This window comes from Mycotypha africana (assembly GCF_025528875.1).
Source record: "Mycotypha africana strain NRRL 2978 chromosome Unknown BDF20scaffold_4, whole genome shotgun sequence".
Classification (NCBI taxonomy): Eukaryota; Fungi; Mucoromycota; class Mucoromycetes; order Mucorales; family Mycotyphaceae; genus Mycotypha; species Mycotypha africana.
Genome location: NW_026515728.1, coordinates 564466 through 592035, shown reverse-complemented (window position 1 = coordinate 592035; position 27570 = coordinate 564466). Strand labels below are relative to the sequence as shown.

The window sequence follows — 27570 nt, the reverse complement described above, 5'->3', positions numbered from 1 at the left end:
ACCGCCTTGATGGGCACAGGACGGAAAAGGAACGACTGTGAACAAAAAGGCTGGGATTCAAACATTTTGTGGGGTGAAGAAGGAAGGGGTAAAAAGAAAATAACTGTTTACCCAGCAATTTAGGTGTATTTTTTCTCGTGTACATCTCATTAATATATATCTTTCTATCTATAAGCAACATCTCCCTTCTCTTACTGTTGGTCACTCTTAAATTAAATGAATCCTATATATTCACTTCTTCGTCAAACTGCTAAATCGTCAGTGAGAAACATCGCTGCCAAGCGTACTTTAATGTCAACTCCTGCTACTTGCTCAGACGCAATCTTTTTGGTAAAACATTGTTTTTCTTGACATTGCAAGAACTAATGTTCAGTCATTGACCCTTTCAATCTCTACTTTTTGCATACTTATTTAACGAATGATATGAATTTGACAGCACCGTGATACACCTGACAATAATGCCAATATCAAGTTCAAATTCACAGCAGAGAACAAAAAGCGCATCGAAGAAATATTGAAAAAATACCCTGAACAATACAGAAAGGCAGCTATTATGCCTCTTCTAGATCTTGGTCAACGACAAAATGGTTTCACCTCTATTTCTGTCATGAACGAAGTAGCTCGTGTATTAGAAGTGCCTCCTATGCGTGTTTACGAAGTTGCAACTTTCTACACCATGTATAACCGCCAACCCGTCGGCAAATATTTCCTTCAGATTTGCACAACAACGCCTTGTCAATTGGGTGGTTGCGGGTCAACAAAAATATTGGAGGCTGTTAAGAAAAACCTCAATATCGAAGTTGGTGAAACGACGAAAGATGGTAAATTCACTTTGGTAGAAGTTGAATGTGCTGGTGCCTGTGTAAATGCCCCTGTGATGGCAATCAATGACGATTATTACGTAAATATTAAGGCTTATCCACATTGGGAACTGTATGATGGGTTGTATAACTGACCTATATCCATTTATCATTTTAAACAGGAAGATTTGACACCAGAAACTACAGTTAAATTATTGGAAAACTTGAAGGCTGATAAACCGATCACACCAGGACCACAAAGTGGACGTCATACTTGTGAATTTGCTCCCAACGTCTACACTACTCTCAACAAAGAACCCTACGGCCCTGGCTTCAGAGTCCGTAAAGATTTGTAACGAGTAAAAAGACATATAAAGGATCAGACATGTATCCCTAGAATTGACATATGGATAATCAGAAACGATTAAAACCCTTTTCAGCTTTTTTTGGTGCTTGTTTTGCACAAGGCAAACATAAAAGTAGATACAATACTCTTTATTTTTATGAATAAATAAGATGTACATCCTTACACAGCTCAGTTAGGGAAAGATTTTTGTATTAAACAAAAATTGTGAATGATGATGGGTCTGTTGTTACCACTTTAACGTTAAGGATGCCTTTTGCAGGTAACGAGATGACTTCGCCATCAAGGCATAGTTCAGCTTTTTCTTTCACTCGGAGTAGTAGCTCTTTTGCTTTGTAATATTCTACATCACTGGACTTGACATGCTCGCCGCCTTGGAATGCAGCCATACTCGCTTTAGTTAAAGCGTCGGCATTGGCATTGCGCATGAGAACAATATCCAAATCATCTGTGAGAGGGGAAGCGAAGGGTGCAATTCGAAACCCCTTTTCCAATGAATGTTGCTTACTTACAACAAAGTATGTAAATTTCTTTTGCTCTTGGTCATTACTACTTAGTATCAATTGATCTCCATCATTCGTGCTGACAAACATATCTGTATCAGGATTGTACTTTTTGAAATTGTTCAAAACCAGCTCCCCTTCATACTGCTGCAGAAAGAGGAGTAAGAACATAGCAACCAGCGAAAACCGTTTATTACCCATAAAGTATCTCAAATATCTAGATTTGGAGACTATTTGAGCATGAAATCCCCAACTCATTACCACAAGCAGACGGATAGGTTTTCCCTTGTTATCGTAACTGATGGACTGGTTATGCCAATCCTCACGTTCCGGATGCTCAACATGACCAAGCTTGACGTCCATGAATGAAAATGGCTTCTCTTCTAATCCTTTAATGATTTTTGCTGCAGCATGCTCAACACTTTGAAGATTTAAACCAAGAGCAAAGGCGTTTCCAGAACCAGTCGGAATAACGCCAACGCGGAAACAACGATGTTGTTTCTGCTGTGTTACAACACCACCTGACATACCATCACTTATTGCATCAGCAAGACCGTTCATAATTTCATGTAAGGTACCATCACCACCCATGCTGATGATGATTGGGTCTAATAGATCACCATCCTCGTTTAATTGAATACGCCGACCCAAATTCTCGGCCAACACACGTGTTTTACCGTTCCGTTCAGTGTTTATTTTTGCAATATTGAGTTCCTGGAAACCAGCATTTAGCAACATTGGTTTAACAATATCTTTCCAATACGCTCCAGATTGCTGCTCACCGGACGTTGGATTCAGGAACACATAGACTTTGGTGCTCGAGGATTTAGACTGATGGGGCACTGTGCTTTGACACAATTGCTCAATAAATATACTTTCTTTCAAACTATTCGTAGAGCTATTCTCATACTTGTCGTTGCTCTCTTCCTTTTTATTGCTACTTTGTCTAAAATGGAAAGTATACTGATTTAAATGCCATCGAACATCTGCTGGGCGTATATTTGTCAACGTCTTTCTTTTTTGAAGTGTATTTTCCTTGTCTTTCTCAACCAAGGTATTCTCGTCTTTTAAAGCTACATGAATTACAAGCGTTGCATTACTCTTATCGTGGTTAACGGCATAGATTGTATCGAAGAGGAGAAGCTGCTTTTCGAGTGTAGCGAGATTATCAATAGTCAACTGCGTCTCACTAAGAGACAACTGAACGTCATTGCCTTCCGTATCTTTGACCTTAATTGGGTTCGACATAGTGTGTGCTTTGCTTAAATTGAAATTAGGAAAGCCAAAATAAAAAGAAAGGGTTATCGGTTCTTTTTAGAATTTTACGGAAACTCAAAACTGTTGGATGCCTTAAATTTTCAAATGGTTAAGACTGGTAATTGATCGTTGAGAATTATTTAGTTTTAGTATAGATCTCGTAAGAAATTTACGAGATTTATAGGTATGTTATGGTACGGCAGTTTATTCCTTATTTGTTCTGACTCTTCTTCTGTTACGATATCCAATTTCTTCACAACTTTGTCTGTCAAACTTGAAGGCAAAATATGATGATGCTAAAAGGCTCAACTATATTCAAAGAAAAAAATTCAGATGCATTACAGTATGATGGAGAAGGGCTCTACAGAGTCCTGAGCCATCTTGGATTTTCACGTCTTCCATATCGTCACTTTTTTCAGTTGTAACAAATCTTTTAAGGAAGATTATCAAGTTACTTATTAAATCTTCGTAATAATCAACCCGTCATACTTAGTTCGGATGTGCGAAACTTGTCAATATCAGCAACAGCAGTTAGAAACATCCGTTTGTCAATAAAAAACCTCGCTTCAGAAGTAGCAAAAGATACTACTAAAGCCATTACCTATATCACACTTTACGCATTCTCATTAAAGCTCACGTCATTGAATACCTACAAATGCACAACCATTTGCAATTTCTCGACAACCATCGCTGACCCCATTTCTCACTTGTTGAACGAATTTCTCACTCGATCCATACAATAGCGTGCCAATGCATCAGTCAACTAGAGTATATCTTGGCAACCAAATGCTACCTAGGGAGGTCGATCTACCTTCAGCACGAGAAAATGCCCTGTATCCCTCCAAAGACATTAGGACAGCCCTTGCTGGACTAGCTATGCGCCCACCACTATCAATACCTGGTTGTCACGATTTTCACTCCGTCTGCACTTCCTTTCTCGAGCTATGCAAAATATCCGACCAGCCTTTTCAATTCGGCCCGGCAACTCACATGACCACGTTTCATTTTAAACGTGTAATTTTTTAAAGTAAGATGATAATATCTCTCCTCAATGGTCTAGTGGCTAGGATCCGTCGCTCTCACCGACGTGGCCGGGGTTCAATTCCCCGTTGGGGAAATTTTTGGATTTTTTCGCACAGTCTGGCGGAAGGATATTTTGTTGTGATGGAGTTGCTTACTTTTTTTTTTCCTTGTATCCATATGTACCTGGCGGGAATGTTACATATAGATACTTTGGTGCATATTCATCTCACATTAGTCTTTGTTACGATGTATATAATTATTGATCGTCAAGAAAGCATATCATTGTCCTTTATACTTTGCAAACCTGTATATGCAAATCATTGACCTGCCTCCATATACTATAACTAGATTGTTGCCTTCCATTCATTGTGCAGATAATCTGATGTTTACATGATGTTCATATAATCTTATTACTTACTATTCCAGCTTTTAATTTCTTATGCTTGAATGACTACAGTAAACTTTGCATTAAATTATACAAAAACATTATCACAACCGAAGGAGAACTTTCTGTTGCAGATCTATTATTCGCACATTGTAAATAGTTACTGATCACTATGCTCATTTTCAAACAAAGTAGAACAATGATAACAAGCTCAACAGGATTAGTAGAATATCATCAAGTAGTATACCTGGAATGGAGAACCAGCTGAAGCAACTCATTGCAACTTCGAAAAGCGACAATGCGAATATTAGAATAATGCCCCAAAAAGACCAAAGCAGTAGGTACATGTGTAATAATATCGTAGGTGACGAAGACAGTCGTAAACGTAAGTTTTCTTGAATAGTTGATGATGACCTTCTGTGCCAAGTGTCGTTTTTTGGAAATGGTTCAAAGTGTAAATCATTTTAATTTGTGAAGTATGCAGAGCAATATATAGAAAGAGAGAAACACTATACCAATGAAAAGGATGGAGCCCTTTGTTCTCTACCTTTTTAATATTGACGTTCTCCATCATTGAATCTGATTCATTATCAATCGGTCTTATATTTTTTGCAATGAGACTCTATTTGACAGGCATATAACGATATAATTCTCTTTAAACCAATGATATTTATCGGATTGGAATAGCAATTAAAAATATAAGATTAACTAGACTGCAAAAAGGTTATGTTCTTTATTCGTGCATTGAAGAATAGGTCGCTTATATTTGACTTACTAAAGCATGCGTCTCAATAGGAGTATCTTGATAACAGTAAGACCCTTAAGTGTATGAACTTTAGTTGCCTTCATTGCACCATTATTGTTCCAGTATGCGGCTAATTCTTCACGGGGTTCAAATATTAAGTTGCTTTTATAGAACTTTGGTTTAATGGTTTATGCAAATGAAAGCGTAATGCTGCTTAAGGTCCTGCCCGTGTATCACACCCTAACCACTAACTTTCAAGCTTTATCAAAAATACGAGCATGATCCTAACAATGGCGAAGGCGTTATAAGTTTATGTAATTGATCCAGGTTTCAACATTGACCATTTTGATTTTGAAGGGTCGTGCTTCGTGGGTACAAAAGGTACCTGCTGGGCTCGCTGCTTACTTTATTTTAATCCAAGAAGATGGACCTGTTTCTTCCAAGTACATCAAGGACAAGAATATTAAGACTAGCAATTAAACATTCCCATGACAAAATCCCTGATGATGCACCTAAGTTGCATTAGCAATGGTGTGAATAAGAAAGGCGTTAAAGACACAGTCATTGATACTTTTGAAGCTGCTAAAGGTGTCCTGAAGAAGTTTTCGGCGACATACAAATGACAAAATGTTTCTCTCTTTCTTTCAATATGTAAATATATCTAGTATGCGAATCTTTACAATAACCTCCTCTTTTTCCTTGTTTCCGACTGTTGTTTTTATATTCATCTCTATATTGATAACTTCTTCTATGCATGCATTCCTTCCCTTTTTCACACTTTGTAATATTTTACAGTAGTCTAATGTATATTACAGTATCCTTGATTCATTTATATCTGTAAGTACTATAAGCATACACTCAATAAGATGGTTTTGCTTCTTTCTAAGTTTGTTTTGTACAAAAAAATCAATAAACACCATAAAATTATCCGCTGACGGGTATCGTTTGTCAATTTTCTTTCCCTAATAGAGGGCCGGATAGTATACAGTATCACTAGATTAGTAAATAAACAAGACTATCCTACACGGTGAGACTGGGATCCGAAAAGAAAAGGAAACATACTTTAGAGGTTATAAGCTGTTCATAATCGTCGCTGTCGTTGCTCCGCTCTGTTTCTTGATGACATTTGATCCTTTTTTTTTGACACCACCACGCATGATCAGCTCCAAACGGCCGTAATACTGGTTTTCCAGAACATTTCTAGGTCATTTACTATGAGAAGTGATCTCATTTGATTAACTTTCTACCGGTTGTTGATAAGGTCACCTGAATAGACGATCTCCTAAGAACTGCACTAGTCCTGATATACGCCTTTTTAGAAAAAATGCCAACCACCTCCATTATCCATTATGTATTTGCAACGATCAGCAACGACAATTTGATGCAATAGATAGCAAATCAAAGAAATACTTGAAGAAGAATAAGAACGCAAATAGGTTGCTTTTGGATGAAAACTGCAAAAAAAAAAAAAAAAAAAACCACTACTAAGCGAGATGTTCACATGCAAGTTACTCTGCATGCTCATAGGAAGAGAACACAAATTTACGTAAAATAGCGCAAATATTCTATAAACAAACAATTTATACATGATAGTAGTGTTTTCGATTTTTTTACTTGTTAAAAGGATAAGTCCAACTGACAATAGAGTTTCTTACCATGCTCTTCATTGCTTCTACTTAAAGACCTTAAAAGGGATCATCAAGTCCAAAAGTAGAAATATGCTACTCGATTACTCGGCTGGCGAGTGTTAAGCATTCTGGGCAATAAACTGTAACTTCAACCTTTCTTGATTATACTGATAGAGGCAAATATTGGACTGCTCAAGTGATCAGCAGCCAATATGTGTTTCTAGGAAATATTTAAAGTACTTAAAGCATTTCGCTACTCCAAAGCGAAAGGAGCTGTAAATAAATACGTATCTAGGTTGTTTTCCAGGCTCCTACGTTGAGCTAGAGAACTACGTGAGCTCAACGATACCATCTGATGGAACTTTTATGTCGCAATAAATGGAGGACAACTGTGTGTTATAATCTATATGTATTAGCCTTTTGATGTGAATGCAAGTTCGTCGGATCGATGAACTTTTTTCATGGACTTAAGAAAGGTGTGACAGAAAAAAAAAGGAGTAGAATTTTCTTCGAGTCAGAAGTTTAAGTTCATAGTGAACAGTTATAAAAGGAAGGGCGATTGAACGCTTGTTTTTCTTTTCTTTTTACAATAAATTGATTTTTTCAAAGAATTTTTCTTACAAAGAATATTTCTTACTTTTAAAATCCATTAGCCAATTCAGCCTTTATACTCCTTTTGTACTTAACCAATTAGGACTCTTTAAAGCCTTCTTTACGCGCAATAAGAATCCAGTTTAACTATTAAGAACGTGAAATGCAAGCTATATCAACCACCATAAACAATCACCAAGTCGTCTACTCTTCCTGGGATTATATTTGTAGTATTAATGATGTTCGTGAAGAAGCTGAATTTGTTTATCATGACTCAGTCACTACTGAACTCACGACTAAAACCATGGACCTGTCTGAAACTCATCAGGTACGCGTTGAGTAAACCATTTTTTTCTTTGATTAAACTGTCTCAGTTCTGAAAAAGTTTTCTTTGCACCTAGACAAATGTGAACGCAAAGTACTTGACCTGCAAAATCAATAGCAGTCCTGTCTTGGTTACACTTAGTAATGTTATGCAAGATAGTAACATTCAGATTACGTTTCGTTACGTTGTTGGGAATAAAACTTTACCAGTACACTTTCAACGCGCCCCTACTGGCCATATCATCAAAGCGGCCATATCTGACGCTCCTTTCAATATGGTAAAAATATACATTCAGATAGGTTCGTTGCTTCACTTGCTCACATTATATTATTTTGCTTTTTATAGGTATATAAAAATCGATATGGTACAAGTCAAGTTAAGCAGACACTAGCTTTGGTGATCTGTACTGATACTGCAGAGCAGCTAGCCCTTTTATCTTTCGACAATGCGAAAAACTGTTTAACTGCTCAAGTAAGTTGTATAGAATGATACTGTCACATAAAATTTCTAACCAACTAATCACATACAATAGAGAGTAGAGCAACTAAGAAGCAACTCCATTCCGCCTTCAGCAGTTGTTTCAACCGTTCATATGTTAGAAGCAAACAAAGAGGCGAGTCGAAAGAGCCACTCTGATCCTAGAATATTGTTAGGATTCACATCTGGACATCTCTTGATGTACCGCGTTCGAACTCAAATTTACACGTACAATGCTCCCCGTGTTAGAGATCCTGTCGATCTCACTGAATTTGTTGAATTCAAAAACCGTAAAGTCTTTGAATCCCTTTTGAATATCTCACTTATCCTATCCAATTGTTGTAACACGAACATTTTTTTCCTCGATTTTCATACAGAGCCTATAGACCACATAGCTTGTACTAGAACATCCAACAGCTTCAAGCTCTTCGTTATCATTTCGCAGAATGATGGCAGCGAAATTGACAATAATGCGACTCATGACGATAAAAAACCTTATGTCCGGCTCGTAGAAGTTTATGCTGACAACTTGAAAAAAGATTTAGGACTCGTTTCACCTCATGCTTACGGATCTGCAACCAACCAGATTGTCGCAATTGATTTTGCTTTGGTTCGCAAGATTTTTAGTACGGATAGAACACACTTGTTTTTACTAACGGAAAATGCATCTCATTATTTTCTTGATATTTTGACTGTTGGCTTAAACGACAGTACAAGTCATTCCTCACTTCGACAAGTTTCTCGTCTTCCCATCCCCAAGGAGACCTGTTACGAAATGGTTTTCAAGACTTTAAAGCAAGATAATAACGAAATCTCATCATCTTCATTTACGTTTAATATGAAGGGTTTTTTACAGACGAACGACAGAAGTGTTATTTATGATACGATTATCCAATTTTACAAATCGCATGCAAACCAGTCATTAATAAAACATTACCACGCCCATCACGACAATGTTGAAGCTGAAAACAAAGGAGTAGCATCTTCACCTTTGGAAAGTCATCGCTCATCAAAACGGCAAAGAAGACACGGTAGTGACTCTACACAGGAATCAGTAGTAAAAGAACATGTTAGCGAAGTATGCACCAACAGTGACGAAATTGAACTCAAGAGGGCAGCACCCACATTCTTTGAACACATTTATACAGTTAAACGACGAAAAAGATATAGTAGTCCATCGTCTGTCGACAATTCACCGCCACCTCTACTCAGTCCACCTCCGTCAGTATCATATCCCAGTTTAGATGGAAATGCAGCATCCGCTCAGCTGCAACAGCAACATTTACAAGTATCTACTGAACCTCAAGGATGTGGTGATACTAACAATAACGAAGAAGGAATGTATGATAGTCAGGTTGATGATTGTATTTCCATCAATTCAGCATCAAATCTCAATTTAGATGAAAGTGTTGAACCCGCTCAGCTGCAGCAACACCACTTACAAGTATCTGTTGAACGTCAAACTGGTGTCAATAATAACGAAAAAGTAATGCATGATAGTCAAGTTGGTGATTGTACCTCCGAATACTCTGACGAAGATAAATCGGTATATTATGATGCTGATGATGGGTGTTCGAACGATGACAATGAACCAGTTCTGTCCAACGTATTTGATGCCGTTCCTCGTGACCAAGATGCACCAAACAGACCATATACGGTGTTGGGAGATAAAAGTCTTACAAACGGTATAGAATGCTGTGGACAAATGTTACTTCAATACAGCGGTGAACCTAAAAAGGCAAGAGAGTTGACTAATTTTCAACTAAAATACTTTGGGCAGTATTGCTGGGTTCAGCCATCCATCAAATTTAGATTTTACTTAATGTTGCTTTTAATGGATCGACAAGTCGAAGATGAACTTAAAACTGAAATAGTGTATACTGCTCGATCGATATTACACTCACGCGAAATCCACACTTTGTCAGCTGTTCAAAAAGACTACTGCATGAACTTGTACCGAAGATATATGAAAGAAGTTCATCCAACAGTTGCTTATAGAGGTAATAAATGCACACCATGTATACTTGTAGATCAAATAACTAACTGTTGTTTTAAAGGCGTCTTAAATCCTTTCGCTGACGATTTTATTCAAAAACAAGTACGCGAAAGAGAATTGTATTTAGCAGGGTTTGTGTTTGATCCAAGCTCAAATTAACGCTAGACTCAATGTCTAGTCAAGCCAATAAAGAAAAAAAGAGGTTTGTCACAATAAAAGGAAAACTTTACATTCACCAATAGCTAGCCGTACAGTTCTTTTGGTGGCACTATTCATAAATATCTATTGTTAACGACGATGCTTCACAGATTTTTTTTTATGCAGTTAGTTAATGTTGAAGATGTATCACTTAAACTTAATGACCCCATTGTGTCCCTGTTTGATTCACTTTTAACTGATGAAAGCTGTTGAAGGGCCTGAAGAACATACCTCTAGGTTTATTTGCCAGGCGTTTTGTTGCCAACTATAAATCTGGGTATTACAGTAGAGATAGTAGCCCTAATACTCTTCGGTTTCGTAGAAGATATCGTTCCAGATTTCTGGTTGGCCGGAATGGTCTTTTGCTGGTGTATTAATCACTTACTATTGATATCCTTTGAGGTTATTGTAGTTACAAAGGTGGGACTGGGAAAGCTATTAACGAATACGGCTCGTGATAGCGAGGCATTACCTGTAGAAACTAATTGAAGAAATACTTCTTGTATTGGATAACTGAGTCAAGATAAGAGTTGAAGACGAAGTAGGCGTCAAAAATATATCTTATGTCTTCTTTTTAAGCTTCCAATACGTATCACACTCGTGGACATAAGAGCTGAAGAATGATTTCGTGAGCCGGTATGTACTGCTATATAATATCTTCAATAACTTGGAGCTACTATCCATTGCCATTGCACCATATTTATCATAGGTATTTGTTCTGTCTAAAATGCGAGCTTGTGAAGGATACAATAGGGCTCCGCATCGGTTGGTTTGTTGTAATTTGATATTCAAAGACGGTTTAACAGTAATGAGGCTGTTGCTGAAAGTATGTTAAAACTAGTCGCATTAGTTGATATGATACTGCATGGAAGAAATTGTAACAGGTGAAGCTCCATTGAAAGTACTAGAGCTTGTAGTGACGCACTAGTGACTCCTTTGAAGAAGGGGTCGAGGACGTATGATTTGTAGAGCTCGGTCTACCAGTGCAGAACTTGAAGCTCTAGATATGTTTGTATTGGGCAAGGATGTTGTGGTTGCTAGTCCAGTGATTTGAGCAAGCCCAAAGAGCTGCATGTGGATGCCGTTTTGGAGCTACGACTGCCTCTAATGTGCGAAGCTGCAGCTGCATGTTTAGAAATGAGGAATTTGGTTTCAACAGAATTGTTCGTGCACTTAGATATTCTTGGTTTTTTTATGAAATATTTTTAAAGTAGCTTTTAGCATTTCTCTTAACTGCAGTTGATGCACTATACAAAATTGCTGTGGTCCGTGAAGTTGCCACCACAATCTGTTATTGAGTAAGCTGCATTATTTGTATGATGTCGTTTATTCATGACACAGTAATGGTAAAGTTCATTATATTTCTAGAAGCTGTATTCGATGTTGGCGTCCGAGTCGAACCATCAGCGATAACAAAGGCATCATCATCTATGGCAATGCTATTTCAGTATTGTCGCTATGGTCTACAGTTAAATGATGTGCTCGTATATTACCTGTCTTTATTGCTGGTTTATAATGGCCATGACTTATAAAAGTATACCTTAATAGCGATGTTTTGGAAGCATATGTTCTCATTGGTTACTTTGTGAATTGAGAAACACTTGTTATACTGTTATTGTTTTTAATACTAGAAGTTGTGTATTCGCTTTGGCCGTGGGTCGCGGTTAGAGAGGTTTGTTTACCGTCTGCTGCTGAGGGTCTCGCTGGGCCTTGAGCTAGGACTGTCTGATAGCTTTATTGCTCTATCTAATTGAATCAGTTGTTGTCCATTAATGAACAAACGTTAATATAATGGTACGTTTTGGTAACTTTGAGATTGTAGTTGTTAGAATCATCTTCCGTAGTAGACAAAGAATCTGTATCCGCTCTTAACATTCTTCAATGGTGTACAGCAAAAGTAGTTGTTCTACTTCCCAAAGTACTTTTATTGTTGCTATTTCTGCATTATTGGCTGCTGCTGTGTCTTCATTACCATCTATCAGGATGATAGTGTGAAACTCTTGACCACTTTAATTGTTATTAAAGTAGACCCTGTAGCCTTTGCACTTACTGTTGTAACCTATGCGATAATCCAATCATGCTGTTAAGAATAGTCAGACTAGTTCGGCTCCTTTTTTGTCGTTCTTCGTTTTTCTGCACCAATGAAAGATTGTCGTGTGGTTTCCTCGAGAAGTCGCTGGTATACTCTGTTCGTTTTCCTCTGGTTTTCTGGTGGTTGAATAATTTTAAAGACCAGTTTTCTAGTTATTTTCCTACCATTAGTGCTTAATGTTGTGCTTCTGTCATTACTTAAGAACGGAGGATCGTCATCATAGATTCTTATTAAGTTGCGATAGGTAAAATTTACCCTGAATTGTCACTGATGAATGTAAACCGATAGCTTAACATCATCTCCTTTATGAACCTTGAGGTGACTCAAATATCTACCAAAAATAAATGGTAGTATAAAGACGTTGCAATCATCGCAATAAGTACGGAACCCACTGTATATTGGTTAAAAGCATATGCGTATATTCCGCTGGAAGATATGGTTGTTACTTGGCACCTTATTAGAAGGATATTATGCATGTTATACTGCCATTTGCGACAATGACAGTCGAGCACTTTATTAATTACATCAATCAACACGCGTAACTGAGAAGTTGCCTCAGCTTCAATCCATTCAGAAAGAATTTCAATTTGTAGAACTCTAGAAGACTCTTTCCAATAATACACTTGATAATTGTTCGAACTATTGTATTTTGGTAATTTTCTCTGAAACCAGAATATGAACAGTTTCTAATTGTAAGGACTCCTTTAATAATTCCTCGGTAAAGTTTGTTTTTTCAATCCAAGGAACACCACTTTTGAGTATTTGACCATCATAACTAAGAAAGCCTCTACTATGCTTGAACGTTAGATAGAACTTGTTAGAAGAATTATCGTTGCCACACACGAGAAGTTTCTGTTTCAATCCGTCTTGTGCAAAAGCACTAAAGCTGATCGTTTCGCCATCATTTTCGACCGTAAGATATTCTCCATCAACATTACGAATAAATATAATATCACCGTACTCTACTGGCAGGCCATCACTACTATACCGTAACGTGAGGGGGCTCATAGGTGGAGAAAGTATATAAACCACAGCAGATTCAAAAGCGAAAGAATTGAACCTTCATTGTGGTACCAGCATTTTAATCCATCTCTCGCTTCCTTTTTGCCAGCAGGCCTCGAATTGTAACACAATCACTAGTGCACTTGAATACGTTAAATTGTTTGCGTGAAGGTGTTGAGAGTAGGTTCTTTCAAAAATGAGGCAGTCATTATTGACGACCAAGTGAAGAAACGCTACTAAAATGACAACAGAGGTTCCGCAAATAAATACTATCCCGCAATGAATGAGTACTGAAGGTTCAAGCAATGCTGATTCATGAGAAGTTCGGACAGCTTTAAACTCAAGAACACAACCGTTTGAGTTTAGACAAATTTTTTGAAGTTTTTAGACAAATAAAAAATTTATACTCACATCAATTGTAACTCTGTTCTAAACAAAATAGGCGACTTTTTCTTAAACCGTTTCATCATTCTTTTTTTGGATAATTAGAAAAAGGTGATTTACAATGCTTGAGACGTGTCATTCAGCAATACTTCCCTCGTGTTTTTGTTGCTAAAGCTACATTATAAGTGGAAATTCTTTTAAACGGGGGAAAGATTCTTTATTTTTCATATTTCGCATTCTTCGTAACTTTAAGCCCTATTTAGGTACAAGATTCTCATTATGCAGAAAATTAGATCTGTTTAAAAATAAGCATAAGAATAGGTTAAAAAGAATCTATTTGGTCGCACAGGTACATTAGAAGCATTCGACACCGTCTGTGGCTGTAATATCCCTGTTTGCAAAACTGTAAAATACTGTAGACCCACGATGTCAATGCAGCAAAAAAAATGATGGCTATCAGCACTTCGGTTTGGAAAGACAAGGATCGTCCGACAAAGGCCGAAAGACAACATCTTAGGCCTTTTCTTATATTGCCAGAACGAAACTGACTCGATTTTTACAGGTAAGCGCCTCCATTTTACTGTAGTGTAGTTCGGTCTTCAAACTCCAACTCAAACGTCTTAAATATCTTGTTCGTTCCGTCCAGTTATATCGCAGCTTTCTCTAAAGCCGACGCTAAACTGTATAAGCAGAGTCTTCTCTTCTTCCTCCCTTCTCAGCATTTGAGTCAACTTGTCCATGTATAATACACCTAAACGTTTTCCAGCTGCTTGTCGTTTCTTTGCGCAAGGAAATTGTAGAGCAGGTCAAGAATGTCATTTTGCTCATATTTTACCCCTCAGCAAACCTACAAAGAATAAAAATGGAATCAGTAGTGATGATACTGGTCATCGGCCGTCATTTTCACTGCATACAGACTTTAACACTGTACAAAAAGCACTGCGTGAATTAGAAATGGACCACTTAGAAAAGAAGTATTCAAAATTTATACAAAAGACAATGTAATTCTTTAAATACCGATTGATCGACCTTGTACGAGACAACTAATTTCACAGATCAACATCATTAGACAGAAGGATTTTGCGACAATAGTAGAACTGGTTTTACCATTGGAAAACAGAGAAGACCTTCATGTACAATTGATTATACCTTATGATTACCCAGATTCATCGTGTACTATACAATTACAACAGCCAAACATGTCTTCAGAAGATAAACAGTATGACTTCATTGTTAATACTCATTATACACTGATGATCGTTTCAGCAGAATAATTAATGAATTTCCTTTTTTTTTCCAATAGCAATATTCAAGTTGCATTCCAAGACTATGGTTGGCATCACGAGCATCATCAAAGTTTAGTTCAGCAATTAGCTTGGCTGACTACACATTTCAACTCTTTAACATAAATTCTTCTCGTCAACAGTCCCTTTCAAACGTGTTGGTACATATATTAGCGGCAGCTTTTAAGGATGCACATGTATATGTCGTGCTCTAACCACTGGTCAATTATGATCGAGATTCTTACAAAGGCCCTTTTAAAGAATAGTGACTGAAGCGTAACAAAGTAGTTGTTGAACTGCTGTGTTTTGCAATTTGCAGAATGTATAACACATGGCTACCAGCTGAGGAACCAATATACAGATAATAAAAAGCTATTGGTAGCAAAATAAGTACTTTGGTTTTATAATGAGCTCACCACTGTCTACTTTATTAAACCCAATACTGGCTTTGCTATTTTACAAGAAAGGTTTTCCTTTTCAGTTTCTGAATTATCCAAAAGGGAGTTCTTTTTTTGACTTATTCAAAGAAATAAATATAAATTACACAGTTTGCTATGTACATCCTTTTTCCCTTTCTTTCGATGATCCTAAATTTTTGATGCGCCAGCTGTTACTGTTTGAACAGCCTTTCTACCCAATTTATTGGCTAACGCATTAACGCCAAACAAAGCAGTAGAAACCCAGACTTTGACTGTAATTCTACCATTTCTGTTTGTAAATGTATGTCGACCTGCATCAATCAAAGATTTATGTGTCGTGAATCTGAATGTTCCTACTGATTTTCGCAGAATCTGTGATCGGCCTCCTGCTGCTTTACGACCTAAACGACCGGATGCTTGGAATTTGATGCCTGCAATACCTGAGGTGAGTTGCCCATTGGATACGTGAGGTAACAAATTTTGCCACTGTACACCGGCAGGCATATTGTTATGAAGGGGTGCTTTCACAATAGGCAAGTCTTGGAATAATTTACGTGCCAACTGAGACCAGCCAATACGTTCTGCGTTCAATGCAATATATTGTGCTAACACTTCAGAGTTCATATAAGGGTAGTGAAGTCTGACAAGGCGCATGTCTACAAATTTTCCGGGGTAGAAAGTACTGAGTAATTTTTCCAAAGGTTCGAGTTTGATCTGTTCTAATGGGATGGAAGGATCTGCGTAGTAGTAAAGTTGAATTGTCACTCGAGATGGCGTATGTTTGAAGGCAGGGGTGGATGATAAACAATGTTGAAACAAGTGCTTGAGGGCCTTTTGAGCAGCTGTATCCTTTTCCCAAAGAAAGTTATTGCGAATATTACGTGAAAAACTGAAAATGGACGTATTCCAGTCTTCTTTGCCTTTGAAGCTCAGAGCTTTGATACTCTTGGACATTTGAAGTTGTTAGAAGATGTTAGTAAGAGATGAGGTATAAAAAATAAAACAAGAGCTTTGGTTTTTTCTTTCGACAAAAAAAAAGTAGTAGATTGTTATTGCAACAATGTGTGTGCGCCTGTGTGGAGTGTGTGGTGAAAATGAAACACCAGGGCTCCTTTTCCATATTTATCAAAGGCAAGTCACAGGCATAAATGCAGAATTCGGGGTTTTTGTGTTTTCATCACACACCTGCACTAAAAATTTCAGGAACGAGGCTCAATTGGAGTTTAGCATGCAACAATTCAATGAGCTAAATGGTCGCTTACTTGATAAATCAAATATACGAGTTGTGGTAGCGCCACTTGTTGAATCTTTGATGATACATTATACTTCGTATGTTTAGCGCGTACATTATGAAGCTCTGTATTTGCAAAAATGACATAGAGTTAATACTTGCGCATAAACTTAAACTGAATTTAATTTTACCTGTAAATACACAAATCAAGGTTTCACGAACATGATCAGAGTAACTAGCAGTTGGTGTATCTTTTACAATTTGAGAAGGTACGAGTGTTTGCTTTTAATTGCTAGTAAGCACTAGTTGTATTAGTAACCACGATAGTACTTAGACGACACACTAGTAACTAATAACAGCGATGCGAAACGGAGTGATGTAAGATATGCAAAACTAAACAACATTTTTCAGGAAGATATAAGCAGCTGCTACTTTATCATTAGGGACATTTTTGGGTTGTGAGACTTAGAAAGGATATAGGAGGCAAAAATATATTTTTGCTGGTTTTATTGAAAGGTTTCCCAGCACTAGCTTCACAGAGCGTTAGCTAAAGTATTTAGGAGTTGATATAATAGCGATATATTCCATTATTTCCAATGACTTTATCTATTGTTGAGCAGAAAGAGCTAGAATTTGTATATAGTTTAAGACTAGGCTTGGAACAGACTACAAACATCCAATATGCATAAGGGACTATCCTAGCACTTCATCATCATGCTTATTTACAGCAGGTCCATATACAAAGCTATTCTCTTTTTAAGATACGATCCAAATGACTCTAATTCATTTATGTTTTTTATTAATATATCGAACAAATTCTATTCTCGAAGGATGACAAACATTAGCATGATAAAGCCTACTTTGTAGGGTCATTCATCATTACCCCTATTTGTCACTTTTGACAAAATTCACGAAACCCAGCAACGCAGACGATTTCTTCGTGTATATACACCCTTTCACGGAAAATTCATATATAAGTAACTATAATTGACTTTCAGAATTGTTATCCCTCATCAATTTGTTTTTTCCGTTTTCTGTAAAGACTCTGTATTCTCCGAATTTAAAAGATGGTTCGTGCTATTACTTTAACTACTACTTTAGCTGCTATTCTCGCTGTCGTCTCCGCTGCTCCTGGTCACCATGGTAAGCACAAGGATGTTCACACAGGCAAAGATGCCGGTCTTATCAACATCAACCCTGGCAAGCACTTGCTTATTGACGATATTATTGCTAAACACTCACTCAATCACGTTCTTGACGTCGATCTTATAAAACTCAAGGAAGTTCTTAAAAATGTCGCCATTCTCAGTAACAACGGTGTCAACGAAGACGATTTTTAAGCGTTCTTTGTCATATTTTGAAACTATACCAATTATCACATTTTCATCCTTCATCCTAATTAGAACTACAAATAGTAACCTTTTAGATATATATTATATAGTAATTTTGCCTTGTCCGAAAAATAAAATTAGTTTATTTTGTATATTGTCTTTGTACAATAAACCGTAGTTGCTGCTTTACACTCCTAAAAAAAAACCCCCATTTTCATTTTTTGCACTATCTTCAGTAGCAGATCACACATTAAGACGTCTCAAGAATTTCAAAAAGCAACTTACAAAAATACTCACTTCCCTCAGCGGTACATCGTTATATACAAAGGTTAAATAGGCTTTTCAGAATAGTCTCTACATTGAATTCTTATGCCCACGGGCTGTTGCTTGGATAACCTTACTCTGCGTACCTGCAAAGCAATCGTTCTTTCTTCTTATTCTAAAGAAGATACTTTCACATCAAATTAGTATCGTGGGAGCTCAAAATAATTCATTCAGTTAGTTTCTGACGTCGGATACTTTCTTACTAAGTGCCTACGTTCTGAAGGAGGTAATAGATGGGCTCCTAATATTGCTAAATATTTTCTATACTTTCAGTATCATGTGCACCTAACACATTCTTGTAGCTTCTCTTCTCTTCGACGTGGAAGTTCATAGTCTACCATCAAATTGTACAAAGCGGCTAGTTTTCTATATTTAAAAAAATGATATTCATTCGGGACTGAGATACTTTGTCTATTCTCCAGCAAGCAATGTTCACAGTTCTAGATCTGCAATGCCGCTATAGAGCCATTCGCGCCTTTATTCGTACGAGTAGCCTCATTTAATTATTACATCAAGTACTACATGTATTTTCCAGTTAAATACCAACCATAACCTTAGAAAGCTTCAGTGTCATCATTTCTTTCTTTATGAAGCTCTCATAATATTTATATTTTGTGTTACAACTTGTCTATTATTGATCTATAACCAACTTAATGCTACAAACACGACAGTGTGTCAAAGATGCACCCCTCAAAATCCAGGGAGATCACTTCCCACAGACACTTTGGAGATTAATGCAATAAAATTGCCCCTTTGCGTAATATGCGCCCCGTCATTTTGTACCTCTTTATTATTCTTCAATACAAACACTATAGTTGCATAACGATTATTTTTGTTTCGAGGCAAAGCAGTAAAATTGACCAGTATTGAAGTGTAACTTATTAAACTATAACTTTCATTGATGAAAGCCCCCTTCCGCATTATTTACGGTGAACATAACTTAGGCTTTTTCCTCACCCTTTGATTACTATTCAACGTTGAAGTCAGAAATAATATATAAAGGACATCTATCTGAAGCAAACGTTTTAATTTTCTCATTATCTTCTCACAATCAAATCAGCTCTATTACCTCTCTCACAACTTTACATTCAAACTTATTAAAATGATGTTCCGTGCTACCATAGTCTTCTCCGTTGTCTGCGCTATGACTGCTGCCTTCGTTTCTGCTGCTCCTTTCTTCGAACACCATGAAGAACACCGCCACAATGATCACCGCAATGACCACCACAATGATCACCACAAGAAGCCCCATGGCGTGAACACTGGCGGTGATGCTGGTCTTATCAACATTAACCCTGGCAAGCACTTGCTCATTGACGATATCAAGGTTGACCATTCCCTCAACCACGTTATCGATCTCGATATCATCAAACTTGAAGAAGTTCTTAAGAACGTTGACATTCTCAGTGGTAACGGTGCTCACCATGAGGACGGCCGCCACGATGATATCCATCACGAAGACGTCCACCGCGTTGACTACTATGAAGAAGATGATCACAACGACGACCACCACGATGATGAAGACTGTTAATCAATTTCCCCCTTCATACCTTTTTTTGTTGTTGTATTGACATAGATTGTCATTTTACATCGTATAAAACATCTCTACCATATAGACACATTCTTTTGAAAAAAAAAAGCATTTACTACAAGTATCATATTCAGTAACATTTTTGAAAATCTATTACTTTGCATTACAATAAAAACTCAACTTCATACCATAAGTCATGCACTCCACAATTTATTAAAGTTTCAAAAGCATTTCTTTGCTTGGATCATTTAAATTGAAATTAAGTGTGGGGGGAAGGTCTGTTATCCATTGATTAGGCAATCATTTATTAAAATAAGGAGCAAATAAGGCATTGAATATTTCCGAGATTCCAGGCTTCAACTCTGGAGAATGACCAATTGGTGTTTTCATTAAACAAACTGTCCTACGATATCGAAAACAGCATATTACTATAATAGATACATTTAGAATATTCCATCAGTGGTTCTTGATTTCACTGAGACCTTAGAACACAATTTGATCTCAGAGCATCCATGGCATTCTGTATATTTCATAAGTTGACTGGTATATAAAAGTAACTGAACGTGCCTCATTTCTCTTCGGGCGATTTATTAACGTATCTTAATTTTATTTTCAGCGTCTCATTTTATAAGTATTGAAATATTGAATAATTAACAAAAACGTGGATGTAAATCCAATGGGCGAGCATATATAAATGGCTAAAGGCTGAAGTATTCAGCACTGAACTTATATAAACTATAACTATTAACTTATATACCAAACATAAATAGCTCAACAATGGCTCGCTCTGCTATCTTCATCTCTGCTATCTTGGCTATGACTGCTTTAGTCTCTGCTGCTCCCTATCATCATGATCACCATGATCACCATCGTCACCATGACCACCATGACAGTGAATATCATACTGGTGGAAATGTTGGTGCTATTAACTTTAACCCTGGACACCATGGTATAATTGACGATATTACTATCAAGAACTCACTCAACCACCTTATTGACCTTGATATCCTAACCCTTAAGAACGTCGCTAATAACATTGATATCCTCAGCCACAACGGCTAAATGTATACTACTGGGCACATACATATATACGTATATCTGTAGATAGCTTTCGAAACTATAAATCCTAAATGATTGTTTGTTTAAATTTCACTCGACTATAGAAATGCTTTTTACCTCGTTATGAAGGAGAAAAAATGAATAGTGAATAAACTTTTGTAGTGCTTCGAACAAATTGAGTCCTGCTTTTTCCGTCGCCGCAATTGCTGTAGTAGGATACTTTTGCAAAAACTGAAAAAGGGATCACTTCCTCCTCATGAGCATACACGTTCTGTACTCTCAAAGATGACGACCATTTTGGCCGGTAGAACTGCCACTGTCAAGCTGTGCATTATCATTGAATTCCAACTGGAGAGTAACTGCGTTATCATTTCCTGTATTAGCAGCACTAGCCTTAAGATTTCACATCTTAGCGTTTTTTATTTTGTTTCTTTTAGTATTTAATAGACATACATACGACTTGATTAATTAAAGTACAATACCCTTCATTGTATATCTATTTCGTGCTCTTGTTTCATTGACTTAATGACGAAAACACTTGACAATACTCCTTTTTTCATTTTTGGCTCGTTGATTGCTAGAATTGCGCTGACCCTAGTACTCTGTTTACCAACCACGACGCACGTCTTTTAGAACACTATCAAACAAACTGAACCCATCCTTGGTTAGAAACTGCATGTCGCTCGGTTCCTGCTGACCATAACTTGCTTTTACTGTAGCGAAGTAAGAAGGTACTTATTGTCAGATTACGGTTTCCTCTAACTCACTTTGAGAATTTGAGATACTTGCATTGAACATTGGAAATAGCTGTTTCATTGAATGGCACTTTTTAATAGCAAAGACAGCAAGCCACAATTACATGATTGGAAACGCTTTAACAATGTTCTTATTGGTCAACTATTCGCCACCTATGATAGGGAACGAGAGAGAATTTATCACAATCGATTTCTCTCTTCTGTCAACCAAACTTAGCAATATCAACCTTTTTGGCTGTATAAAAGTCGCATTACGCTTCTATTGCTCTCAAACTCACTAGTTTGAAAACCTCTACTATAATGTTTATCATAATACTTGAGAAAGCAGTGATATTATTTGCCCCATCACACAATCCTATCGCACTTAAAACGTCTGCTTTTCATAGTCAGTCAACTTTAAGTATCTTTGTAAATGAACAAACCATCCCTCTGATATTTAGTCCACTGTAAAGTTCGCGATTAAGTTGCAAAAGGAGTTGTTGCAATTAGGTTATCAAGACAAAGCTTAAAACAAGTCAATTATATTTCAAAAGATTAGAGAAAACCCAAGTATTCTCTAGCAAAGTTAGTACAGTTGGATCAAGGTTTGTAATGATAGGGTTAAAGTGTACCAAATTCCATAAATGCTCCATCTTCCCAACCCAAATTTTTGGGGTAACTGCTTTTACTTCCAACCGTGCTTGAAAGCGTTTTTTCAAAAAATCAGTCTTTGTGTGCTGGAAGCATATATCTTTCGTCTCCTTTGTAAGGATAAGCTTAAAATAAATAGATTAAACAATACAAAAAATGTAGATTTCTCTTAAGCTTGTGCAATTGTTATTGTCCTTTATTATAATTCACTGTTCTTTTTTTACGGATGAGCTATCTTCAGAGTCAGTCGGAATACGTCAATAGGCGTATTTGGAATTCGCTTGGAATGAAAGTGCCATTCTCAGCACATTATCTGAATTAAATTTAGGGTGGATGTGTAAGCCACGAACATGTATGGATAATGTCATCTTTCATCCATTTCAAAAGATACTGAAGCTAATACTCACTTAAAAATATGAATTTATTTCAATATGTATATTTCTCTTTCTTTGAACCAGATCAGTAGGTTTCATATTGATAGGAAGAGGCCCCACAATAGCTTCCTTCAACAATAAAGCCAAGGGGAAACTCTTCCAAATGCAAATATTTCTCTTGCGGAAGTGTGGGGTGCAATAGACATACTTTCGTTTTTATTATCAGAATTATTAGGAGCAATTTGTCAGGCTAGCAGCATTTGAATTAATCGATCCTGTCTTAGAAAGAAGGGAAAAGAGGTGAGCAATTCAATACTTATCCCTCCATCTGAAAAAAGTCGTCAACAGCCTTTTTACAGATAGGTAGAGTTACGAATTCCATATATCAAAACAAAGAAAGAAATCTAATGATGGATATTTGTGCATATACACTAAATGCCTTGCTTAATCACTTCTCGTTTCCTTCAAATTAGTTAGACGAAAATCTGGATGTTAATATGCATGTGGTACATTTTCACAAAATTGGAAGAAGTATTTAGAAAATGGGTGTGGAGATCTCCTTCAAAAACATAATGGCTGTGAGCCGATTGTCAATTATGTTATCTCCAATGAAAATTATGCATATTGAGCTCTTTAGCCTTCTAAAAAGGAGATCAAATGCAGGGGTTTATCGCCCCTTGAGAAATAGCAAATTAGTTATCGAACATAAGATCAGCAATAAAAAAAAGTACCTTTTATGGCGCCAAATAAACTGAAGATGCGTCAGCGATCAAAATCTATTGATGATTTTTAAAGGCTTTTGGCACTACTATTTGCGAATCTACGACCGATGTTTACACTTGACGAAGGAGAAAACTCATTTTTAAGTACAAGGCATCCAGTATTGAAAGATGTGATTGAATAAACAGCGTATAAGTGTATATATGGGCCACTGAAACAATTGTTTACCTATCAACACAAGCTGATTCATAAATCAATGGAATCGTACTCTGGTATGCTCGCATAAGGATTGCCGAAACTAAAATCTCTTCGGAAGGGGTGGGAGAGTGCTTTCTACAGTATCTTCAGGAGCAAAGCGAAAATCCTCAACAGCGGCATTAGCTTTGGAAAAGCAAAAAGGTATTATCGTACCTTTTAAAAAAATATCATATTGTATTTTTACGTGATATAGACCTTATTTGTACGTATATTAGATGTACTAATGTTATCAACAACTCAAAGGAATCTTTACTTATTATAATATAGCTTTGAGTGAGTTAAAAAGGCTTACCGAAAGTAGATGTATTCGCCCTTGGTACCCTGTAGCTTAATTTGAATAATTTCAATCTCTACTTAAAAGCAAACTCAATCTGTTGAAAAAATGAAAGTTTAAGCTCTAGATTAACTGTAACATGTATTTTATTTCATACCTCTTTTAGAACTCAAATGGATATTTATTGTCCAAGTTCGTAGTGTGATAAATGATGTGCAATTTATTCGATTTTTTCTTCTAATCTGATGTGTGCGACGTCCGTGCACAGCAAGCGTTGATCTTACGTGCCACAAGTTCAGTGACGTAAAAAGTGCCACAGAAAAGCATAGCTTAGTTTTCCAATAAAACTAAACCTTAAAAGCACATCATTTAAAGATAAAAAAAAGAACATATACTAATACATGCCTAGAGCATATTTCCTTGCTCAAGTGATCAAACATACTTCTTCTATTCGCGTTCGGCTTGTGCACCTTGCAATGAAGCTAGACTCCTGAGTTAATTTTCACTCCATAAAATAAACTGGGTATTCAAAGGATTTTCCGGCCCCAAGAAAACTCAATAGTGCTCGTTATTTAATCCTAAAGTCTCCTTAACGCTGAACTTACGATATCATTCCACCCATAAAACAGTTCAATATTATCGTGCTTGAATAATTCTTCATTTACTGCCCATCTTTCAAAGAGATTATATAAAAGTTTGAAAACTAAAAAGGACACTCTTTTAGCACTTTTTCCCCGTACGAGAAGACTCTTTCATTTTAATGTTGCGTTCAATCCTCTTCATATTTGCTATCTTTTTGACATTTGTTGTCGCTTTATTCGAAAATGACAATGGATATCAACACGATGCACAAGTCCACAGATACCAACCCGCAGATTCCAAGCCCAGCCATTACATTAATAAAAGGAAGAAGATCCGTTTTCACAAAGACACTGGTCGCAACGCTGGCTTACTCAATTTGAATCCTGGAAAGCATTTGGCTATTGACGACATCACTCTCCGTCATGTTCTCAATCATGTTATTGATGTTGACCTTATCAAGCTTGAAAAAGTTGGCGAAAACGTTTATATACTTAGTTACAATCAATTAGTTAGTGTTTAAATTAGAAGGAAAAAAAAGTATACAAAGCCAGTTGCCTTTCTTTTACACACATGGGTGATGCAGCTATTACAATTGTTGCAATCACTTACATACAAGTAACTTGCCTGGGAAGGGTTATTGTAACATACCATATACATAGAGAAATTGCCTTTATTTTTGAAAATAAATCATACATGAATCTGGTTTTCATAGTTTCTAAAAAAAGCTAGTTCAACATCATACAATTAACATATATCAGTAAGTGCTCTGTTTATATTACATTGCTTATGACGTCTTCAGTGATACTCTTCGAGGAGCAAAAAAAAAATGAATGAGTTATCCTTAATGGACTCATTATATGTATAGCCTCTGCTTAAATTCGCTCAAAGATTACATTACAATTATTATTGTTTAATGGGATGACTATGTTTTCTACGATATCATCATTTGTGACTATAAATCTCCAAACCTTTCAAGTGAAGCGGTAATTTCATTTGACTGCTTAAAGAAAAATTGGAATACCATGCCCTTATAAAATGTTCTCTATACAGATCAAAATAAAATAGGAATGAATATTTGGAGAAACACTATTGAATGCCCCTGTGCTCTTTTTTAAGCAACATAGCACCGTTATCTGAGGTTCATACCTTTCGAGTGCAATAGTTGTCTTTTTTCTACCAATAGACCAAAAAATACCTCTCTCGCTACTTCCAGTGTTTATTTTTTCTATTCAATTCGATATGCATAAGCAGCGTTTTAATAAAAAGATAGGCTTTCATTTCATACCTTACAATATATTTGCTTATATTATGATGATGCTACATTTATTATTTATCATACTCCATGACTCAAACATAATTTCTAGTTTTTTATTTTATTTTTTTGGGATTTTCATGATGTCGATACTACTAGAGTTACGATTGTTGGGTGACAAACCTTAATTTTGACGGCCATAAGCGAATTGCATACCTTTTATGTACCTGTTTCATTCTTTACACATGCCCCTTTAATATGGTTTTTATTTATTCCTCTCTCATGGCAAATAAACAGTATATAAAGAAGACGAATATATTCCTTCTCTTGTCTATTCAACCAAACAAGAGAAACAATAAAACCAAAAAATGTTCCGTTCTACTATTTTCGCCTCTGCTATCTTCGCCGTGATTGCTATCGTCTCTGCTGCTCCTGGTGGTGATCATCATCATGATGATAAATGGAAACACAAGAATGTCAACACTGGCGGTGATGCTGGTCTTATCAACATTAACCCTGGCAAGCACTTGCTCATTGACGATATCAAGGTTGACCATTCCCTCAACCATGTTATCGATCTTGATCTCATTAAACTTGAAGAAGTTCTCAAGAACATTGACATCCTCAGTGGTAACAATGCTCACAACGATGAAGGACATCATCACGCTTATGATTATCACGAGGAATATGAACACCATGAAGACCACGATGATGACGACGACCATGATGACCACCACGACCACCATGGCGATCATGATAATGATGACTAAATTCTTAGCAGTCAATCCATACAATTATAACTAGCATGTTTCATTTACTTATACATGATGTGCCCGCATAAACATTTCTTACCATTTAGCACCATTATATATTTTCATACATAAACATCATTTTTAGCATATTCTCATTTTGTGCCAATAAAGATAAACATTTTGTTTTTTGCAGAATATTTCTGATTTGCTCGGTATCATAATAATTGCTAATATATCCTTCATATATACGTATAAAGCACGAGTATCTATTGAAATAGATACTTCTTATTAACATCTTCAGCATGCATTACAGCTATATTTACTATTACACATTCTTTTTAGATGTCACAAAATGATTTGGATATTCGTACAATATATATTTTTTAAGGTGAACAGGGCATTGATTACTGTACTTATTTTCACCTTCGCAACTTAACAACTTGTTGCCTTGATTGTTAAAATCGATACTCGCAGTAGCTTTTTGACACAACTCTCAAAGTAATATAAAACTATACTGAGTATCTTCTCAAATTATTTCTACCAAACACTTTCCAAGAAAAAGACTTTATCTTATTCTTCAAAGCTACAATGTTGTCCATTTTCAATGTTCGTGATATACATTTGGTCGTTCTGATTTTACATTTTCGGACTCTTCGGCCTATTCAAATTTCCAGATTATAAAGATTCCAATGTATTGCTAATCTTCCCTCAATAACAGAAAAAAACAAAAAGAAAAAACTGTATCTATGGAGACAATAAAGAAATTGGTGATAAGTTGGAAACTGGTGCTTAAATCAATTATGTGGATCACTTATACTCTAGTTTTGCGCCCTTAAACGAGTTTCAGGATAATTCGAACTTGCATAACCAAGATTGGCAGTTTCAACATCAATGAATAGAAGCATATGGGCCTTAATATTTAAACTAGACACGAAAGAAATCTTACGTGGACATTTTTCAAAACGAGACCAGCCCATGCTCCTGAAACAGATCACTTGAGCGTTCCCTCAAGCATTTTACAGTAA

General features: G+C 36.5%; 11 protein-coding genes and 1 non-coding gene across 12 annotated transcripts; 9 read left to right on the top strand and 3 right to left on the bottom strand.

Moving 5' to 3' along the window:
• Window positions 1-50: 50 nt before the first annotated feature.
• BDF20DRAFT_863386 (thioredoxin-like [2Fe-2S] ferredoxin-domain-containing protein) lies at window positions 51-1350 on the top strand. The gene is made up of 3 exons (XM_053080672.1): window positions 51-330; window positions 437-901; window positions 983-1350. Exons 1-3 carry the CDS (start codon window positions 217-219, stop codon window positions 1154-1156), a joined length of 753 nt encoding a protein of 250 aa, XP_052937040.1. The 5' UTR covers window positions 51-216; the 3' UTR covers window positions 1157-1350.
• On the bottom strand, window positions 1351-2966 carry BDF20DRAFT_863383 (ATP-NAD kinase-like domain-containing protein). The gene has a single exon (XM_053080671.1). It carries the CDS (start codon window positions 2913-2915, stop codon window positions 1359-1361), a length of 1557 nt encoding a protein of 518 aa, XP_052937039.1. The 5' UTR covers window positions 2916-2966; the 3' UTR covers window positions 1351-1358.
• A 433-nt stretch (window positions 2967-3399) lies between these two features.
• On the bottom strand, window positions 3400-5181 carry BDF20DRAFT_834492 (uncharacterized protein; the record flags this gene model as incomplete). The annotated part of the gene is made up of 4 exons (XM_053078744.1): window positions 3400-3525; window positions 4366-4398; window positions 4880-4952; window positions 5108-5181. The coding sequence occupies 4 exons, from the start codon at window positions 5179-5181 to the stop codon at window positions 3400-3402; spliced, it is 306 nt and encodes a 101-aa protein (XP_052937038.1).
• BDF20DRAFT_t75 lies at window positions 3970-4041 on the top strand. The gene has a single exon. It is a non-coding gene; the product is annotated as a tRNA-Glu (tRNA).
• A 2784-nt stretch (window positions 5182-7965) lies between the features above and the next one.
• On the top strand, window positions 7966-9405 carry BDF20DRAFT_863367 (uncharacterized protein). The gene is given in 5 exon segments (XM_053080670.1): window positions 7966-8087; window positions 8149-8388; window positions 8476-9155; window positions 9247-9376; window positions 9389-9405. The coding sequence occupies 3 exon segments, from the start codon at window positions 8214-8216 to the stop codon at window positions 9340-9342; spliced, it is 951 nt and encodes a 316-aa protein (XP_052937037.1). The 5' UTR covers window positions 7966-8087; window positions 8149-8213; the 3' UTR covers window positions 9343-9376; window positions 9389-9405.
• A 5103-nt stretch (window positions 9406-14508) lies between these two features.
• BDF20DRAFT_912054 (uncharacterized protein) lies at window positions 14509-15179 on the top strand (the record flags this gene model as incomplete). The annotated part of the gene is made up of 3 exons (XM_053083911.1): window positions 14509-14771; window positions 14840-14989; window positions 15074-15179. The coding sequence occupies 3 exons, from the start codon at window positions 14509-14511 to the stop codon at window positions 15177-15179; spliced, it is 519 nt and encodes a 172-aa protein (XP_052937036.1).
• Window positions 15180-15640: 461 nt separating this feature from the next.
• Window positions 15641-16426, bottom strand: BDF20DRAFT_912053 (uncharacterized protein; the record flags this gene model as incomplete). The annotated part of the gene is made up of 1 exon (XM_053083910.1): window positions 15641-16426. The coding sequence occupies one exon, from the start codon at window positions 16424-16426 to the stop codon at window positions 15641-15643; it is 786 nt and encodes a 261-aa protein (XP_052937035.1).
• Window positions 16427-17747: 1321 nt separating this feature from the next.
• On the top strand, window positions 17748-18157 carry BDF20DRAFT_863350 (uncharacterized protein). Its single transcript, XM_053080669.1, has one exon. It carries the CDS (start codon window positions 17771-17773, stop codon window positions 18041-18043), a length of 273 nt encoding a protein of 90 aa, XP_052937034.1. The 5' UTR covers window positions 17748-17770; the 3' UTR covers window positions 18044-18157.
• Window positions 18158-19408: 1251 nt separating this feature from the next.
• BDF20DRAFT_863349 (uncharacterized protein) lies at window positions 19409-20088 on the top strand. The gene has a single exon (XM_053080668.1). The coding sequence runs from the start codon at window positions 19461-19463 to the stop codon at window positions 19887-19889; it is 429 nt and encodes a 142-aa protein (XP_052937033.1). The 5' UTR covers window positions 19409-19460; the 3' UTR covers window positions 19890-20088.
• A 383-nt stretch (window positions 20089-20471) lies between these two features.
• Window positions 20472-21119, top strand: BDF20DRAFT_863348 (uncharacterized protein). The gene has a single exon (XM_053080667.1). It carries the CDS (start codon window positions 20667-20669, stop codon window positions 20949-20951), a length of 285 nt encoding a protein of 94 aa, XP_052937032.1. The 5' UTR covers window positions 20472-20666; the 3' UTR covers window positions 20952-21119.
• A 3416-nt stretch (window positions 21120-24535) lies between these two features.
• Window positions 24536-25200, top strand: BDF20DRAFT_863346 (uncharacterized protein). Its single transcript, XM_053080666.1, has one exon. The coding sequence runs from the start codon at window positions 24720-24722 to the stop codon at window positions 25059-25061; it is 342 nt and encodes a 113-aa protein (XP_052937031.1). The 5' UTR covers window positions 24536-24719; the 3' UTR covers window positions 25062-25200.
• An 844-nt stretch (window positions 25201-26044) lies between these two features.
• On the top strand, window positions 26045-26708 carry BDF20DRAFT_999897 (uncharacterized protein). Its single transcript, XM_053085496.1, has one exon. It carries the CDS (start codon window positions 26162-26164, stop codon window positions 26561-26563), a length of 402 nt encoding a protein of 133 aa, XP_052937030.1. The 5' UTR covers window positions 26045-26161; the 3' UTR covers window positions 26564-26708.
• The last annotated feature ends 862 nt before the right edge of the window (window positions 26709-27570 follow it).

Bases quoted from the DNA above. Each gene is read 5' to 3' on its own strand.
- BDF20DRAFT_863386 (XM_053080672.1), top strand. From the start codon at position 217: ATGAATCCTATATATTCACTTCTTCGTCAAACTGCTAAATCGTCAGTG. The intron at 331-436 runs GTAAAACATTGT...TGAATTTGACAG, and splicing joins GCTCAGACGCAATCTTTTTG to CACCGTGATACACCTGACAA. The intron at 902-982 runs GTAAATATTAAG...CATTTTAAACAG, and splicing joins CAATCAATGACGATTATTAC to GAAGATTTGACACCAGAAAC.
- BDF20DRAFT_863383 (XM_053080671.1), bottom strand. From the start codon at position 2,915: ATGTCGAACCCAATTAAGGTCAAAGATACGGAAGGCAATGACGTTCAG.
- BDF20DRAFT_863367 (XM_053080670.1), top strand. From the start codon at position 8,214: ATGTTAGAAGCAAACAAAGAGGCGAGTCGAAAGAGCCACTCTGATCCT. The intron at 8,389-8,475 runs GTAAAGTCTTTG...ATTTTCATACAG, and splicing joins ATTTGTTGAATTCAAAAACC to AGCCTATAGACCACATAGCT. The intron at 9,156-9,246 runs GTAAAAGAACAT...ACATTTATACAG, and splicing joins ACTCTACACAGGAATCAGTA to TTAAACGACGAAAAAGATAT.
- BDF20DRAFT_863350 (XM_053080669.1), top strand. From the start codon at position 17,771: ATGGTTCGTGCTATTACTTTAACTACTACTTTAGCTGCTATTCTCGCT.
- BDF20DRAFT_863349 (XM_053080668.1), top strand. From the start codon at position 19,461: ATGATGTTCCGTGCTACCATAGTCTTCTCCGTTGTCTGCGCTATGACT.
- BDF20DRAFT_863348 (XM_053080667.1), top strand. From the start codon at position 20,667: ATGGCTCGCTCTGCTATCTTCATCTCTGCTATCTTGGCTATGACTGCT.
- BDF20DRAFT_863346 (XM_053080666.1), top strand. From the start codon at position 24,720: ATGTTGCGTTCAATCCTCTTCATATTTGCTATCTTTTTGACATTTGTT.
- BDF20DRAFT_999897 (XM_053085496.1), top strand. From the start codon at position 26,162: ATGTTCCGTTCTACTATTTTCGCCTCTGCTATCTTCGCCGTGATTGCT.